At 36.7% G+C, this 17,788-nt stretch overlaps 1 protein-coding gene across 1 annotated transcript; it reads left to right on the top strand.

Moving 5' to 3' along the window:
* Positions 1-1,380: 1,380 nt before the first annotated feature.
* On the top strand, positions 1,381-16,559 carry c4b (complement C4B (Chido/Rodgers blood group)). Its single transcript, XM_079469215.1, has 41 exons — positions 1,381-1,520; positions 2,204-2,390; positions 2,575-2,764; positions 3,022-3,092; positions 3,187-3,272; positions 3,731-3,813; positions 4,054-4,144; positions 4,263-4,383; positions 4,669-4,801; positions 5,053-5,165; positions 5,319-5,480; positions 5,816-5,983; positions 6,182-6,370; positions 6,506-6,667; positions 6,807-6,939; positions 7,101-7,172; positions 7,838-8,047; positions 8,230-8,341; positions 8,515-8,585; positions 8,674-8,813; positions 8,956-9,162; positions 9,286-9,337; positions 9,427-9,516; positions 9,913-10,119; positions 10,366-10,441; positions 10,577-10,769; positions 11,217-11,318; positions 11,425-11,587; positions 12,232-12,452; positions 12,527-12,685; positions 12,996-13,055; positions 13,359-13,449; positions 13,547-13,715; positions 13,886-13,976; positions 14,108-14,182; positions 14,268-14,370; positions 14,636-14,725; positions 14,836-14,928; positions 15,050-15,133; positions 15,250-15,382; positions 15,483-16,559. Exons 1-41 carry the CDS (start codon positions 1,444-1,446, stop codon positions 15,622-15,624), a joined length of 5,172 nt encoding a protein of 1,723 aa, XP_079325341.1. The 5' UTR covers positions 1,381-1,443; the 3' UTR covers positions 15,625-16,559.
* Positions 16,560-17,788: the final 1,229 nt, after the last annotated feature.

Raw genomic sequence — 17,788 nt, 5'->3', positions numbered from 1 at the left:
GCACGTTGCAGATTAGCTTCTTTATTTGGCCGTGTTTTTCGACGCGTGATCTCACAACACTTAACAGTATTCAAAAGACGCAGATGGTTACCTGATCCAGTAGCACAAATCACAATTGCAATGCTCATCATAATATTATCTGTAAAAAACCTCAAATGTAGTCAGCACATAATTTTTAGCGAATGAAATATGCAAACACATCATCTCACTCAATTTACTAAACCCCATTGCAAAAAACATACATAAAAGCACTTTGCATTTTATTCTTTTATGCTTATGAACCATTACAGTTATATTTTATTGAGGAGCGTTATACAAAACCCAATCAGAGCTTAATATTAACTAAGACCTTATACAGTTTTGATTTGGGTGCATACATTAAACGTGTACATTTATAAAAGGTCATTCAATTACATTTTAGCATTGCCAATTTCACCAAAAACCATTCACCACAAACAAAAATGTGGTGCCAATGCTGTTTGGCAAGTCCTTTTGGAAAAAATAGTTTGGCATAGGTTTATCATTTAACTTCATTATTGATAACATTAATATAATGTATTAGTAATATTAGGTGTATACAGTATATTGACACCCCACCCTGGACCTCACTAATTTTCAAAACCTGTTTACGACCATTGCACTGATTAAAAAGATTTAAAAAATACGATGTATATTTATTTGCACACTGAGGATAAAGGGCTTGATGGAACAAATTCAATTCTTTGTTGAACATCTTTGGTTAAACAAACATTCCACCAGCTAAAGTTAACAACATAAATACGTGCCAAAGTGTCAAAGGCTTAAAAGGCACATTCAATGACACGTAATAATTCCTGAAAGTTGGTTATTTATTAGATATGCTGTGCAATTTTGTTGCTTAACAGCAGCAAACTGAATACAATCATCTATATTAATACAGCAGTGAATTTAAGCACTGTTATGTAAAAGCATTAAGAAACAGTTGGCAAATTTGCATGTTAAGAATGATTTTGTTCAATTTGACATTACAGTTATTTCATGGCAATTTATGTCTTTCAAACAGTAAGGTTTCAAAATGGTTTAATACCGTTTCAAAATTGAATCACTGCAGTTTTGCAAGTTGTGTTTGTATTTCCAGTTTAAAAAGACTTCAAGTCTGACCTGAATGCAGCAATATTTCATTAGTGTAACTGTACGGTAAAAACAAAAATATTATTCCTAAAGATATTCATTCATTTTCCCCAAATGAACCAAGCGGTTTTGACCTTTTTGTTTAAATTTCTCTCAAATCACATGACTTTGGAGAAGGCACTTGTGTTTATCCAATGAGAATGAACAAGCACCGGTTGTGCAATGACAGAACCCCTTAAATCCGCACCTCAGCTGCTCTTGTGCAACATTGACAAAGCAGAGTTGAGTGACCAAAAGCAGCCTGCATGTTGTGCTGCTCACAAAGGGTTTACTATGGACATACAGATGAGCTCTCTCCTCTGTCTGCTGGTGTACATGACTTGTGTTGTTCATGGAGATAACACACACAGGTATGTGTGGCATCTTTTGGCATCTATGTCTGACATCTGGGAGATCGTGTAAGAGCATGTCAGCTATATTTGTTAATACCAATACTCGGTTCTGATTGGCTGGAAGGTGTGCATTAAAAGTCTGATAAAATATTGCAGTGTAAACATCAATAACAGCTTTAACTTGGCATATTACTATGGTATAAGTGTGCATTAATGGATTTTAATGCACTACGCGCTGGGTGGTTCTGCTGTGGATTATTCCGTATATAGAGTCCTGTACTGTTTAAAACTGCAGTATTAACCGAAAATATGATATACAGCATATTTTTATACAACTGTAACTTTTAGAATTGTCTGTCTTTGAATAATGTTCAATAATTCAAGAATTATGAATAAAAATAAAAATTGTCATCGTGTATTTACCCTGTTCAAACCTTTATGTGACTCTTTCTTCTGTAAATGAAAAAGAGGATTATCTGAGGAATGTCTCAGGGGTTTTGTGTCCGTTCAGTAGAAGTCAATGGGGGCCAATGTTGTTTGGTTACCAACATTCTTTAAAATATCTTCTTCTGTGTCGTGCAGAAGAAAGAAAGTCATACAGGTTTGAAATGACATGTGGATGAGTGAATGATGAAAGAAATTTCCTTTTGGGTGAATTTTCGCTTTAACATGAGTTAAAAGTTGTATATAATTTGTGTCAGATTTCTAATTACAGCCCCGAGTGTCTTTCATGTGGGGGTGAAAGAACGCGTATCGGTCCAGGTTGGAGAGACATTGCTCCACAAGGCTGTGTCCTGTCAGTTAGAAACTGAGAACCGTATCGCAATGTCAGCCATTCAAACCAAAATAATTACCACAAAAGGAAAGGTTGAGACTATGGATCTTGAGGTAAACGAAATATGTAAATAATAAATATATGCAATTCAAACACAGAAAGCTAGGTATAAATATAAATAACTGCTGCTCAAAACCTTTACTAAAATGAATAGAACAATACACACCATATTTAAAGATACTATTATGTTAGCATCCATATAGATTTACAACCACATCATTTATTTTCTTTTTAAAGATTTCTGCGAATAAAGTTTCAAACCTGAAACCGCCCATTAGTGGGCCTCCATACCTCATTTTGGCTTGTGATGTTGGAGGTGTGAAACATCAGGTGCGGGTCTTGGTCTCTCAACACAGTGGTTATATCTTCATTCAGACGGACCAGCCCATATACAACCCTTCAGAAATGGGTGTAGGCCGTGGCACAGGTATGATCGTGCCCATTTTAAATATCTAGAACTATGGAGGAAAATAAAAAACTACATCAGCATAATTTTGTTCTTTATTTTCCCTGTTGATTCTGTAATAGTGTAAGTATATATATATAACACGCTGTACTGAAATAACCTGTTTTATTCATGTATTTCCTGCAGACCTAGCTTTATGGTCTAACAGTGTTTCATGTCATTAATATATTAAAAAACATTACTACTGTATATTTAAACAAATGATTTGTAATTCTCAGTTAAGTTCAGGATCTTCGCTCTGGATCACTCCATGCGACCAAAATCAGACTTTGTTCATGTTTCTGTGTTTGTAAGTGAGTTTGTAACCTCAAAAACAGAAAATATTTGTTTATAAGATTATTTGATAAGGTTTGCTTTCCAATGTCTGTCTGTTTTTTTAACAGAATGCTGATGGAAACCGGATCAAGAAAATGATGGTCAAAGTTGATGGCATTTTCTCAAAGAGCTTCCACATTCCTGATGTATCAAGGTAAGCCAACCTTCAGTTTCATCTTCTATCATACAGCTCAAAAACTCTCTACTGAAAGTAGTCCAATGGTTGAGAAACACAAAAGTAAAATCAAATTTAAAATTTTAAAAGTAAAATTTTTTTTTTTTGAGAGTTTTTTTTTTTTGAAAGAGTAGTTTTTTGTTTTTTTGATAGAGTAGTTTTTTTTTGGAAAGAGTAGTTTTTTTTTTTTGGAAAGAGTAGTTTGTTTTTGCCCCCCATGTGGGAAGTATTTGTTCAAGTTTGTACTTTAGTTTTGGTTAGTGTTTTCCCCCATTGTGGGTGTTTGTTTTGTTTTATTTAAAGTCTTGTTAACCCCTTCACCAACGCTGCCTGCAATTGGGTTCTTCCACCACGTTCCGTGACATCCCCTATGATTACAAGTCAAGAACCACTTTTAGTGCCCTATAGCACCATTTATGACTTACAAATCTCTCCAGGCCTGGTGTTTGGAGGATAACAGCGCATTACAAAAGTGATGAGAAAAATCCTGCAGTGCGTGAATTCAAGGTCCAAGAGTTTGGTAAGTGACTGTGTCTACTGGCATATCAATTATAAAGAGATTTCAAGAGAAATATAAATTTTCCTTTAAATCGTTTCTCTGAAACTAACATTGTATGCACAGTGCACAGTACAAGCAATCTCATTTGCGATCTCAAATCAGACAAGAACCGTAAAAATGCTGCAAGAAAGAAAGAGTCAGCCAATGCATCTTTTCTTTGAAAATGTTAAGGCATTACATAAACAATGCTTTTCTGATCAGTTCTTCCCAGCTTTGGGGTTTCCATTAAGCCAGCGACAGGCTTTCTGCTTGTGAATGAGAGATCAACATTTACATTCACCATTCAAGCTTTGTAAGTTCACATTCACATCAACTAATCAAATCACAAAAGCTCTTGATGATATCAACATGTTGTGATTGAATTAATGGTAGTAGATTAAAACCAAAAACATTTTGACTATTATATGAAGATACTCATATGGAAAGACCATTGATGGTGGTTTTCACTGTCGATTTGGGATAAAAGAGGAACAGTCTGAGAATAAAGGCCAGGAAATCAAATTCCTTGGTGGACTGGAGCAAATGGGATCTGTGAGTAAGAAAATAAAATTTAGTTTTTCTTCTAATTCTAATTTAACTTTTTTTTACTGTTTTTCAAAAATAGACTGTTAAGAAACACATATAAAACATAATTTTACCATACCTGGGGCGCCAGAAATATACCGTAAAACTGTAACTTTTAAAGACATTTTCTTAAAATAATAAAAAAATAAGAGTGAAATTCCGCAATTTTTTTTAAGTATACTATTTATAGCAGATACTGTAGATTTCAGTGACTGTTATCGCTCATAATTTTTATGTTGTCTTCTGTTTCAGGTGAAAAAAGGCAAAGCTGAGGTTACAGTAAAAATTTCAGACCTCAAATCAAAACTCAAGAACGTAACACTAGAAGATTTGGCAGAAACTCAGTCCCAATTCTACATTGCCGTCACAGTCACAGACATTTTAAGTAAAGCAATCAATAATAAATTACTGTGTTTACTATGATATTTCAATGTTAAGTAAAACATGAGAACAGATCAGTTTTGTCAAAGTAAATTCATTCTATTTTGGTGTCAACACATACAGTATGACCAAAGACAAAATAATGCAAAGTTCTGAAACTGTCTATATAGTTCTATTCTAAAAGCCAGTTAAGCAAATATTTCTTTGTAGTTTTAACATCTGTTCTTCCACTAATGACTGTGCATCCATCATAAGATGGAGAGGTCCAGGAATCAGAAGTTTTCCTTCCCATTGTTCAGAGTCCATTCATCGTGGACCTGTCACAGACAAGATTATACTACACGCCGGGATTTCCCATCAATGTGGTGGTAAAGATAACTTGCACAACCGTTCCGATAAACCATCTGACTTCTATTCCCAATAAATATGTCATACAGGACCGTGCTTATTCCTAACAATAGATTTGAGTAAATGTTCTTATCATTTTGTGCTGTGGTACCAGTGGTTTCTTTTATGACCAGGTCACGGTTCATCACACGAATGGTTCTCCAGCCAAACATGTCCAAGTGCATTTAGATGCATCAAGTACAGATAAGAAGTCTATCAGTACTAGAACTAATGCAGATGGAATAGCTACTTATGCATTCAACTTAATAGGAACACCACCTTCAATATCAGTAAAGGTAAACATGTCCAACACATGTTTAGAAATATATTTTTTTAACATATTATGGCCCTGTTTCACAGACAAGGCTTAAATTTAGTCCTAGACTAAAATGAAGACTATTGAATTTTAACTCGATATAACTTGCCCAAAAATATCTTAAAACATATCAGTGCCATTGTTTTGTCTCGAGATGCACACCAGTAATTTATTCTTCTTAGGCATTTTTATAAAAGCGACATAAATGTCTGAATTTAAACCAGGTCTATGCCTTGGATTAAATTAAGCCGTGTCTGTGAAACTGGGATTTAGAGACATTTATCTGATATATTTCTGACCTGTCAATCTCACCAGGCAACGGTGGATGGTTTCAAAGAAACGCTAGTTGTGCGGCCTATCAGTTCCTCAGGAAACAGCTTTCTGTATATAAGCGTGACTAATAAGGTTCTGTCACAAGGAGAATTTATGGAGGTTATGTTTTATGTCAACGGTAATCCAGAAGACGGAAACATTTACTACATGGTATGTAAAAGTTGTTGATGATGATTTCATTAACTTTGAGCGAGCGCAAAGGAGGCAAATTAAGAAACTTGCATAAAAGAAAGCTTCCATTACATTTGTTCATGTCTATGTAAAAAAATAAATGTAATATCACACATTCAGGTGTGTGGTTGTTGTTGTCATGTGCAGTATGTATAAACGTAAGAAATGTGTCTTCAGACTCTCAGTAGAGGCTCACTCAGAGAAACTAAATCTGTCGAAATATCAAGTTCTCTGGTAAAAATCAACATCCTCATCACTCCAGAGTTGATCCCTTCCTTCAGACTGATCGGCTTCTACTATAACACGGGCGGGGACATCATTGCAGACTCTGTGTGGGTGGATGTAAAGGACACGTGCGGAGGAAAGGTAAAAGAGTGATCCGAGACTTTTCTAGTGAGGTGGCAATAGCTTCAGTCAGACCATTCAATCATTTACAGTGTTGTAGAAGTTTCTTGAAAAAGTAATCCGCTACAGATTACTTCTGTTAAATCTCATGTTTAGCTTGAGGTAACACTGAAAGATGCTACCCATCAGTACCTGCCAGGAGCTTCAGCTGAGCTTGAAGTCGACGTGGGAAATCAAGAAGATGCAACTGTGGCCTTACTAGTCGTGGACAAAGCCATCTACGCCCTCGGCACTCAAAACAAACTAACCTCAAAACAGGTGTGAAGTAAAGTCAGTCTGAAGAAACGTTCACTAAATGATAAACTGGAACATATAGAGTATTTGCAAATGTAAAGGTCAAATAGAGTCTTTATTCTATTAGTATTTAATGTCTTTTCTACTGTATTCCTGCTTGAAGATGTTTGCCTCAATGCAGTCGTATGATCTGGGGTGTTCTTATGGGAGTGGGGAGAATACAGCAGCAGTGTTTAATGATGCTGGTCTGGCCTTCATCTCACACTCGACCACAGTCCGCTCAAAGATGAGAATAGGTATAAAGTCCCAATTCCAGAGCCAGTGTTGCTCTCTTCAAAACACGTGACAAATGGATATTTCATTACAATCTAGGTTTACACTGAAAATACATTGTCTCTATAAGGTGGTGTTGAGACAATACAGTGTGTTAACAGTGTTTTTGACCCATTGTGTCTAGGTTTCAGCTGTAAATCTGGATTTAGACGAAACAAACGCTCTACAGATGTCCAAGCCGAAATGGCTAGTAAAGGTACAATGTTGTCAGTTGTATGTATTATAAAATGAGTTTATCAGTTTCCAAACTTGGGCTATTCACATGATGATTAACTAAACTAAGTAAAATACATACAGTATTCACTCAGTCATGTGATTGTGTCCAGAACATGCCAAATATAGAAGCTATATTTAAGCTAGTGATACATACTCACACTCACACTCACGGCAAAAAACTTCAACATCACTCCAACAAACACCAGCGCTCTAAATTCTCATTGACATTGATCCAGATTCTGCTGAACACAAAGAAAGATATTTGGAAACATTTTGTAACTGAACTGTTCTGGTGCACTATTGACTTCTATAGGGAAAAACTATTTAACATATATCCTTATATTTTACAAGGATTTATTTTACGGTTTATTTATGTTTTTCCAGTTTACAGAAAATGTATTTTAATGTAAATAAACATGATTTTATATTTTATTCAAATCTCCTATTCATTTCATTCATGTTTTTAAATAAGAAAAACTACTACTGAGTGTACATTTAAATTATGTATATAGTATACATCACATATTTTATTTGGATATGTAATTTTCTTCTCAGTTTATATTTTCCAGAGTTTACTTTGATTTGATTTTAAGGACTTGCTGTAAAGTTATCTTCATTCCCATGTATATGACATTTGTTTTAAAGAGGCTGCATTTGACAAGGAACAGCAGAGGAAATGTTGTCGTCACGGCTTTACCCAGATTCCAATGAAGCTCACCTGTGAAGACAGAGTGAAACGAGTGAGCAAACTGGAAAACAAAGACTGTGTTGATGCCTTCAGAGAATGCTGTGAGTTTGCAACCAAACTAAGAGACAAAAAGAGGAGAGAGGATCTAAAAAAAGGACATGCTCGAAGTGAGTATGAGATGAGCAAGTGGTACAGTTAATAAGATACTGTAAATCGCTTTGTCATGCAGGTCTTTTCAAAGCATCTATCATCACATGCCTTGTTGTTTATACACAGTAAAATCTCAAATCCATCATTTCAGCTAAAACAAAAAAGCTTCAAAAAGATGATCTTTCGTTTCTTCCCACAGCTGCTAATGGAGATGAAATCGAGGAATTCCTTGACAATGAAGTGCAAACTATTCGCCGGCATTTCCCCCCAACCTTTTCTTTTACAGAGATTAAGGCTAAAGGAAAATTTGGGTGTGTGAGCTTTGATCCATATTTTTATAGTATCTATGTAAAATATTATATAATATATCATCTGTGTTAAATAAACAAAAAACTAATATTATTTGCACAGAGATAAAATATAGATCAAACCAAACCATCTATACTGGTTAATACTGTATTTGTGAACCCATTTTTTCTTGCAGACACAAAATCTATATACCTGACTCTATCACAACCTATGAGATCCAGGCTGTCAGCTCATCTATATCACATGGTAGAATCGTTTCCCCCTCACTGTTAACAAATTCCACATATCAATCTGCTAAAGAATTACAGCTTCTTCTTGCTTTCCTTGCTTACAGGTTTCTGTGTGGCGGAGCCTGTTGACCTTCGTGTATTTAAGGCAATGTTTTTGTCACTGAGGCTTCCCTATTCTGTGAAACGCTTCGAGCAGCTGACTATAGTTGTGGTGATCTTTAATTATGGCCAATTGGACCATAAGGTTTGTTGAAATGGACTTACTTGTCCTGTGTGTGTTTTAATCCACACGCGAGTGCTCTGCATAACATATGATGTGCAAACTGCAACACATATATTTACATGTCAATGCATTAACATATTTTCTTTATCTCTCTATCGGTCAGTTAATTGTGCGCATGAGTGAAGCAGCAGGTCTTTGTTCACCAGGAACATCATCCTACGTCACAATCCATCTGGACCCCGAGTCCTCTCAGACTGTGACCTTCTCTGCTGTTCCCATGGTAACAGGCGAAATTCCCATCAACATTCAACTTTATGATCCTGAATATAGATCACAGGTGGACGTCATTCAGAAGATGCTCTTGGTCAAGGTAAGTGGAGGTAGAACTGGGAAATAGCTTGCATGTACTCGCCAGTTAACCTCACAGATAACTCTGTTGCATTTTGGTGCATTGAGGCTGTCAATACTGTCTGTGTTTCTCCTCATGTTTCAGAATGAGGGAGTTGAAATAAGAAGCGAACAGACTTATGTCATTAATCTGGATGGTGAGATTGTCTGCTGTAATTTGTACATACACCAATCTCTGAAAAATTACCGCTAAGTGTATACAAATTTCTTGTCTTGTGCACATCAGGTAGAAGTGACCAAAACGTTTTGATCAATGGAGTTTTGCCAAACAACACAGTGCCTGAAACAGACTTCAACATGTTCGTCAAACTAGAAGGTTCAACACAACATGCTAGAAACCAACACTACTATACAATTTCTAATCTGCATTTAAAATAAATGAAAACGATAGTTCACCCAAAGACGCCCAAAGTTGTCATCATTTCATTTCACTCTTGTGTCATTTTAAACCGGTATGAATCTTTCTTCTGTGGAACACAAAAGGAGATATTTAAAAAAATGTCTTCATACAATATAAGTCAATGGGGTCCAATGTGGTTTGGTTATCAATGTTCTTTAAAATATTTTCTTTTGAGTTCTGCAGTAGAACGAAAGTCAGTGAGGCTTGGAATGACATTAGTATGAATAAATGATGAAAAAAACGATCCTTTTTGGTTGAACTATCCCTTTAAGGGCCTTTTAAAATGCAACATAGCCTATTGTTTTATTGCAGAAGAGGGATTTGGCCAGACCACTGCTGCTCAGCTGCTTTCACCAACTAATGTGGAAAACCTGATCATGGAACCTCTAGGCTGTGGAGAGCAGACTATGATCCGACTGTCTCCGACTGCTTTATCAATCCGCTACTTAGACAAAATGAACGGCTGGCTGGAGCTGGAAGCAGGGACCAGAGACAAAGCACTTTCTTATATTGAAAAAGGTGTAGTGTATGAGTCAACTTTTCAAATACCAATCCAATGGATCTAAATTTGAAAGAAATGAATAAAATTTAACGAGAGTGAAGAGCTTTCGTGAATCTGAACCATTACTTGTACTGTAAGCTCCAAGCCTTTCATTTCATTTACGTTTAATACATAATGTTGTCTACCGTGACAGTTCTATGATCAAAAACTATTTGTACTGTACTCTACATCAAATGTTGTGGTTTTATATTTTCTGTTGACAGGTTATGAACGGATTTTGACATTCAGAAAGCCTGATGGATCATACGCAGCTTGGATCAACCATCCGACAAGTACCTGGTAAATTTGGTCTCTTACCAATACGCCAAAGTCAATCATACAGTATATAACTTTTTTGGTGCATATTATTGTTGCATTTCAAACCCCAGATTTAGTTTGTCCTCTAAACTGTCACGTGTTCCTCTCCTCACACAGGTTGACGGCACTAGTGGTGAAGGTGTTGTCCCTCGTGGCTGATCGGCAGATAGAAACCAAAAATCTAAATGGATTGACAGAAAAGGACATTTCTCAGGAGGAAATCCGCAAAACAGTCCTTTATCTGATTAACACGCAGAGTTCAGATGGATCCTTTACTGACTCTAATCCAGTTATACATCGGGAAATGCAGGTCCTTCAATACGTTTTTTTATTCGTTTTGCCATGATATTACAATTGTTTTTACCTAAGGAATAGTTCAACCTAAAATGTAAGTTCTGTCAACATTTTCTCACCCAAAAGTTTTGTTCTGCTGAACACAAAATAACAAATTTAAAAAGGATGTATGAAACCAAACCATTCTGGGGCACTATTGACTGCCATTGTATGGGGAAAATCTAGAAGTGAAAGTAAAACTGTTTGGAACATTCTTCCAAATATCTTCTTTTGTGTTCAATAGAATGAAGACCTTTGTTGTTGTGGGTGAGTAAATTATTTCAGAATTTTAATTTCTGGTTAAAAAAATCACATATGTCAAAACCTGAATTAAATGTCAAACATTACAAAAACTATGAACATGGCTTAGTGTTCTTGTAAAACTATAGTGAATGTGCTCTGATGCCGAGTGTTTTGGTTATAGGGTGGTGTTGGGGGAGTTGATCAAGATGCCTCTTTAACAGCTTTCATCACTATAGCCCTCTGTCACTCTCTGCCTTTTCTGGACATTGAAGCAGCCGTCGTGGTATGAAATAGTGATCATGAATGATTGATCTTAACACAATGTAAACACTAGACTGGTAAAGGCACAAAGGCTTCCCACAAATACTATGTTTTTATGTTTGTTGTAGAAGGAAAGCATCTCTCGTGCCACTGAATTCCTGCTCACACGGGTTGAGGATCTAAAACGACCATATGCCTTGGCCATTACAGCGTACTGTTTGTCTACCTGCCTTACCAACCAAACACGTGCAATCTCAGCTTGGAAGAAACTCAAAAGTCAAGCAAAAGAAGGTGACTTTCCTAAAGACACATTTGAAACAGAAAATTCTTAAGGAAGATTTGTGGAAGTTGTTTGCTTTGCCATTTTTTTCCAATCCTTTAAACTGAAAAAACACAGATGAGATCACTTTACTACCTCAATAATTTTTCCCAGACACCAATGAGATCCAATGGAAACTTAAGCTTCCTGCATGGCTTATTTGTCTTGAGAAAAAGATTCAGAAATCTCACCAATGTCTCTATTAGAGTTTTAGAAGACATCCCAATGTCAAACTGAACTCAATATGATTTCAATACTTATCTTATCATATTGTCAAATTTACATTTAGTAATTTTATCCAAAGCGACTTACAAAGAGTTCAGGGAGCAATAAGCAATATGTCATAATTTCTTTTTCTTTTAAGCATTTTTTTAGGAGTTGATGTGTAAAACACCAGAGAACACTAGAGAGCTATTGAAGAGCAACCTCAGGTCCATTAGGACCATAAAAAGAGCTACTCTATAACTACTCTGTTCACAAAGTTATCAAACTTGAAAACTCCAGATATGCGGTCAACCGTGACTGTCTGAACTTGATTAACTTTTCCATGTCACAATCATTTTTGTTACTGCAAATTTCATTGTGTTGCTCAATATGTCCCACCTGATCCACCCAGTTACACAGAATGAGTGTCTTGCATGGGGAGAGGATGACACTATGCGATTGGAAAATGAGGCTCGAGGTTACCTAGTTCCCTCTGGAGTGGCTCTGACAATAGAGAGCACAGCATACGCTCTCCTGACCGCACTCAAACATAAGGACGTCGAGACGGCACATAGAGCTGCCTGCTTCTTGTCTTCACGGGAGAACTATGGAGGGGGTTTTAAATCAACACAGGTCAGATCAAGTTTTAATTGAAAAGAATTTACATTTCTGAAGAAGGAAATTAAACTATGCGAACACTCTGACAGGACACTATTGTGGCTTTGGAGGCTCTCTCTGAGTACACGTTGAGCATACCAGAACCTCCCATCACAAACATCAATGCACAGTTCTCTGTGACAGGCAGATCTGAGATCGAGAAGCTGCTTTTCGACAACAATGAAAAGAAAGTTGAAACAGAATTGAAGGTTAACTATTTTAATTTCTTAGTGAAGTTCTTTTGAACTAAAATTTCTGAATCTACAGATGTTTTGATAAAATAAGATTTCCTTTAAGATCTCATTTCTGAACAGTTTTCTATAAATTCTTTTGGGGTTTATGTTTGATTCTACAGTGTGTAGTATATTTAAATATATTTGTTACTCCTGTGTAATTTAACCCATTGTCCTCCAGGTGTTGCTGTTTGCACAGTTATCTACATTGTAATGGTGACAGTTCTGTTTTATTCATTTCTTTGATATTTTCCACCTCTGATCACTATTTCGCCTTCTAATCCAGAGACTTCTCGGAAACAACATAAATGCAAAGTTTTCGGGAAAAGGAAACTTTAAAATGAAAGTAAGAAGTTCCCAAATATTGATTCATTTGCAAGATGTAAACACTGGTCCAGGCAGAAGCACTTCCGGTTCCTGTTTTGCTTTAGTATTTACACATATAAACTAAAATCTTATATATATATTTAAATCTGAAATAAATTCTGTTATAATGTTATGTTGTATTTTGCTCAAACTTTTGTGTAGTGTAGTTATTAAACTGAAACAGAATGTTCTTATGTACCAGCATTGTTTACGTCTTCCAAGGTAGTCTATAGTGTCACAATACCATAATTTTCCCTAAAAAATCCTTTGCTTGTTGTGATAGGTTGCAAAAGCTTACTATGCTTTTAAGGAAGACACCAACTGTGCGTATGTGTCGCTAAATGTGACTGTAACGGGAAAAGTAGAATACACAAGTGAGAAGATCTAAATAATTATTACATCTATAGATACATTATGTAGAATTATAAAACTGTTGCCATGCGCTTTCAAAAAAATCATATTTCATTTTAGGTCAGATAAAAGAAAATTATGATTATTATGACTACGATAACAATGAGGAGAGAAAGGAAGAGGAAGACTTCCCTCGAACCAACATCGACTGGTTTGATGCCCGCAGCAGACGCAGAAGAGACACCGCGCAAAACAACCAAAATGACGTGATATACCAAGTGTGCGTTAGGTAAGCAAAAATGGTTTCTGTGGCTTAACCGGTAAAGCATGGCGCTAGCAGTGCCAAAGTCATGGGTTTGTTGCCACGGAAAGCACAAAAATAGCAAAACAATGTGTAAACACCTGCAAGGTAAATTGTGATCTGCTGTTTGATGTGATGGCATCTGTCTTGTCTCACAGTCACGCTCAAGGGAGGGACCTCTCTGGAATGGCAATTGCTGACATCACTCTTCTTAGTGGCTTTGTTGCTGTCGATGCAGATCTAGAAAAGGTCAGCTAAGAGTATGAAACAATAGCATACAAAAGCAAAAACATAACGTCCAAATATTGGTTATTTTATTTTAAAATGTTACTGTATTGCTCCCTGTTTCTCATTTTGTATTGCTCCCTGTTTCCCTACAGCTGAAAAACCTGGTTGATGCCTATATTTCTCACTATGAGACAACAAAAGGAAGAGTCTTGTTGTACTTCAATGAGGTGATCAAAGCAAAGGAAACACACAATCACATGAAAAGTTCAAAACATCTACAAAATCGTTCATAATGTCTTTGTCACCTTTCAGATAGATGCCGATGGGACGTGTTTGGCATTTGGAGCTAAGCAAGATGTACCCATTGGTTTAATTCAACCAGCTCCTGCTACGTTTTACGATTACTATGAGCCAGGTAAACTATCATCTGTATCAATACCATTGTGTTTTACGTAACCATAACAATTAGCCCTGTGTATTGTACAGACTCACTACAGACACTAAAAGAAAACACTTAATCATAACATGTTATAGTTTATTTTGTAGAAATAATATAACTTTGTTAATCAATAGATCTTTTCAGGTAGATCTAAAGAATCACAGAATCCCATCACATTTATAAATAAGTCATTTAACTTGTTTCCTATGTCACTAACAACTACTCCCCATTTCTCTGACAGACAGGAGATGCTCTGTGCTCTACAGCGCCCCCAAGAGGAGCAAGATGGTTTCTCTTCTGTGTTCTGATGATGTGTGTCAATGTGCAGAAAGTAGGCTTCCAGAAATGATTTAACCATTCAAACAAATGTGACCCTATTTGTACAACTCTATACTAGAGGAACAGTTTGATGATATTTTCATAAAAGATCTGTGTCCTCAGAGGGTTGTTTCAAAGAAAGGAAAACAATTGAGATGCAAATTTCCAAAACGGACCGGTTTGAATATGTCTGTTACCGGTACCATGTAGATTATGGTGAGTAACATCCACGTTTTTTGAAGCAAACAATAATGAACTATACATGCTTTCAACCAGGTCAAGCATTTTTTTTTTTGAATGAACTGACATTGGGTTATTCTTTGACTTTATGACATAGCTTTAGAGGTTATCGTGGAAAGAGCTCATGAAGAAGGCAGCTTTGTGGTGTACTCCACAACTGTAAATGAGGTCCTCCGATACAGTAAGTAATCAAGCTTTTTGTTTAAGATTGAACTAGTTCCAGTAATCACAAGCAATGCAGATCGTGTCATGATTCATACAAGATTTTCAAGGATAAATGACCTCTTTGACCCTCAGATGAGGACCAGGCTGTGAAGGCAGGCAGCAGCCGACTGTTTGTTAAGAGGAAACACTGCAAGAGTGAGCTTAAAGAAGGCAACACATACCTCATCATGGGCAATGATGGCCGTACCAAAGACTCGGATAGAAAGTAAGAAGCGAACTTCCAGAAAGTCCAAATTCTCATGTACTGTAAAAGAAAATGCTATATCAATTCTAAAAGTCACTGCTATCTCCTTTTTCTTTCCCAGCATGAAGTACCTGTTGGATTCAGAGACATGGGTTGAGCAGAAGCCAACAAACTCAACATGCTCCGCGTCAGTCAATAAAAAATTATGTGGGGGATTTAAAAAGTTTATGAAAGAGTACCAAGTTGATGGATGTGACGTTTAATCTGGTTTTGGGGCCATTTAATTACTCCACCGGACACAAATCACAAAGGCTTTGATTCTACCATAAATCTATACTTCTCTTTTATTAACAGATTGTGAGTGAGAACCTTAATTTGAAGGACTTGGTTTGGCCGTTCTCGTGCCTTGTTAGGTTTCTGCGTGGAAATGGCATCCTTTACAATTTCGTGTAGGCTCACGTTTTCGAAACAACCATAATTCATCAATGTTATTATATAATAGGGCTATCGCAACACCAAAATTTGACTACATGATTATCATGCTCAAATGAATTCACAATATTATTGGATATCTAGTGATGTGTTTTAAACAAATAAATAATGCCATCAGTCAAAATCATCTTTAATTTTGTGGGACTTTTTCTGCAAATGAACACAATCCCAATACAAGTGGAGGAAGGCAAAACAGAGTCTGTGGCTCTTAAGGCAATTAAGATAAAGTATCAAGAAACTACTAGCACTGAATGGTTTTCAGGACCCCAAAATACAGAGACCACTTTCTTTAATGATTAAATACTGTATTGTCAAAGTTGACAAGCACTTTTGAATACTTTTTATTGGTTAGATATGTGCAAAACCCAGTGACAAACATGAAGGGTGACTTATAATGATGATTTATGGTCACAAAATGGAGATACAGCAGCGATATGCCAAAAACATTTGTGTCCTATGAAAGTATTTAAAAGTAGTTATGATTCTATCCCACAACTGAACTATACCCATTGATGCCAACTTTAACCATGATGCCTGATTTGGTCTTGTCCTCTGCAGAAATAAAAAAATTGGATCATTATTTGATACTACATGTTTTAAATGTACAGAAATGCATTGCATCACTGTGAATTCGGAGCACAGCCTATTATGATATTATCCAATGCACATTATAAACACAATCTTCTTAACTACAGTTATTAATCTCATGATCGTTGTATAAAACTTTTTTCGCATTTGGCTAAAAGATGCAGAAAATTACTGACCACTGACCACACACAGATAAATCAACACCAACGTCGGTTTACTGAAACTTTGTGGGCAGGCATCTTTCACAAATCTGTTTCATGCCGGTCTTCAGACGCGGCTAGGGTTCTTGGGGTGATTCAGCGTCCTAGCATATGTGTTTACATTTTTTTGGAAGACTCCCTTCCTTGCGCCCACACTTGACAGTTGAGAGTGTGAGAGAGCTCTCTGTGCTCGAGGTAAACCTAATAACATCTGTGCCCGGGTGGGAAGAGAAAGTGTACAACGGTGCAGTCACTCTGATGGAGAGCAATTCATCACAGAATCCATATGAAGTGGCCAAATAGCACGCTCTGCTTGGAAAGGATGTGCTGTTTTTCTCAGTTGGTGTTACAAGTTGTGAATATGGCTTTGTGGTAAAACAGCTGAGGCTGGAGGATCGATGATACTTGACTGAATTATATCAGTACTGAATTATACAATCCCCCGGTGACAGTGGAAATGTGTGTCTCTGTTAAATGTAATTCTTGTTTATCAATCAAAACACATTTTTCACTAAGTGTAAAGGTTCACCAAGTCTCTGAAACTCTTGGAGGGGTGACATAAAGAGGTAGGAGAGTTAAGAGCGGAGGAACAGACGCAGGCTTTGTGCTCACATATTATTCTAATCTCTGAGGGCTGGTCCAACATAAGCAGCACGGGGGGATTGGCCATCACTTCAATCAGTTTCAGATCAGTGCGGGCCTTGTTTGTGCTGTCACCTTTAAACTTGTCATTACGTTTGCAAAGTCTGAACAAATATGCAAAGGCCTTAACATATATATTTTTCTTTGGGAGGAAAAAAGGTCAAATCCTGTGCTGATGAAACTGCATCTGCATCTGCTCACGTAATCTCGACATATCTTGAATTGTTTTACTGTTTTCAGCATGTACTTGCCCATTTGGCTTTTGTACATGTCAACAATTGGCGCAGCCCTTCTTTTCAATGCCATAACACTTAAAGGCGGTGTGTCCGATTGTTCAGACAAAGTCGGGCAGAGCACCAAAACAACCTTGTAGCCAATCAGCAGTAAGGTGCACAGGGAACAGGACGGACATAAGTCGAGCCGAGCACTGACGGAAGCGAAAGATGGCAGAAGAGGTGTGTTTGTTTTGGTGATTTGAACGTCAACAACGGCTTAGAGAAATCGA

Source organism: Barbatula barbatula (assembly GCF_947034865.1).
Source record: "Barbatula barbatula genome assembly, chromosome: 12".
NCBI classification, from domain to species: domain Eukaryota; kingdom Metazoa; phylum Chordata; class Actinopteri; order Cypriniformes; family Nemacheilidae; genus Barbatula; species Barbatula barbatula.
The sequence above is the reverse complement of the archived record's forward strand: the minus strand, read 5'-3'. Positions and strand labels throughout refer to the sequence as shown.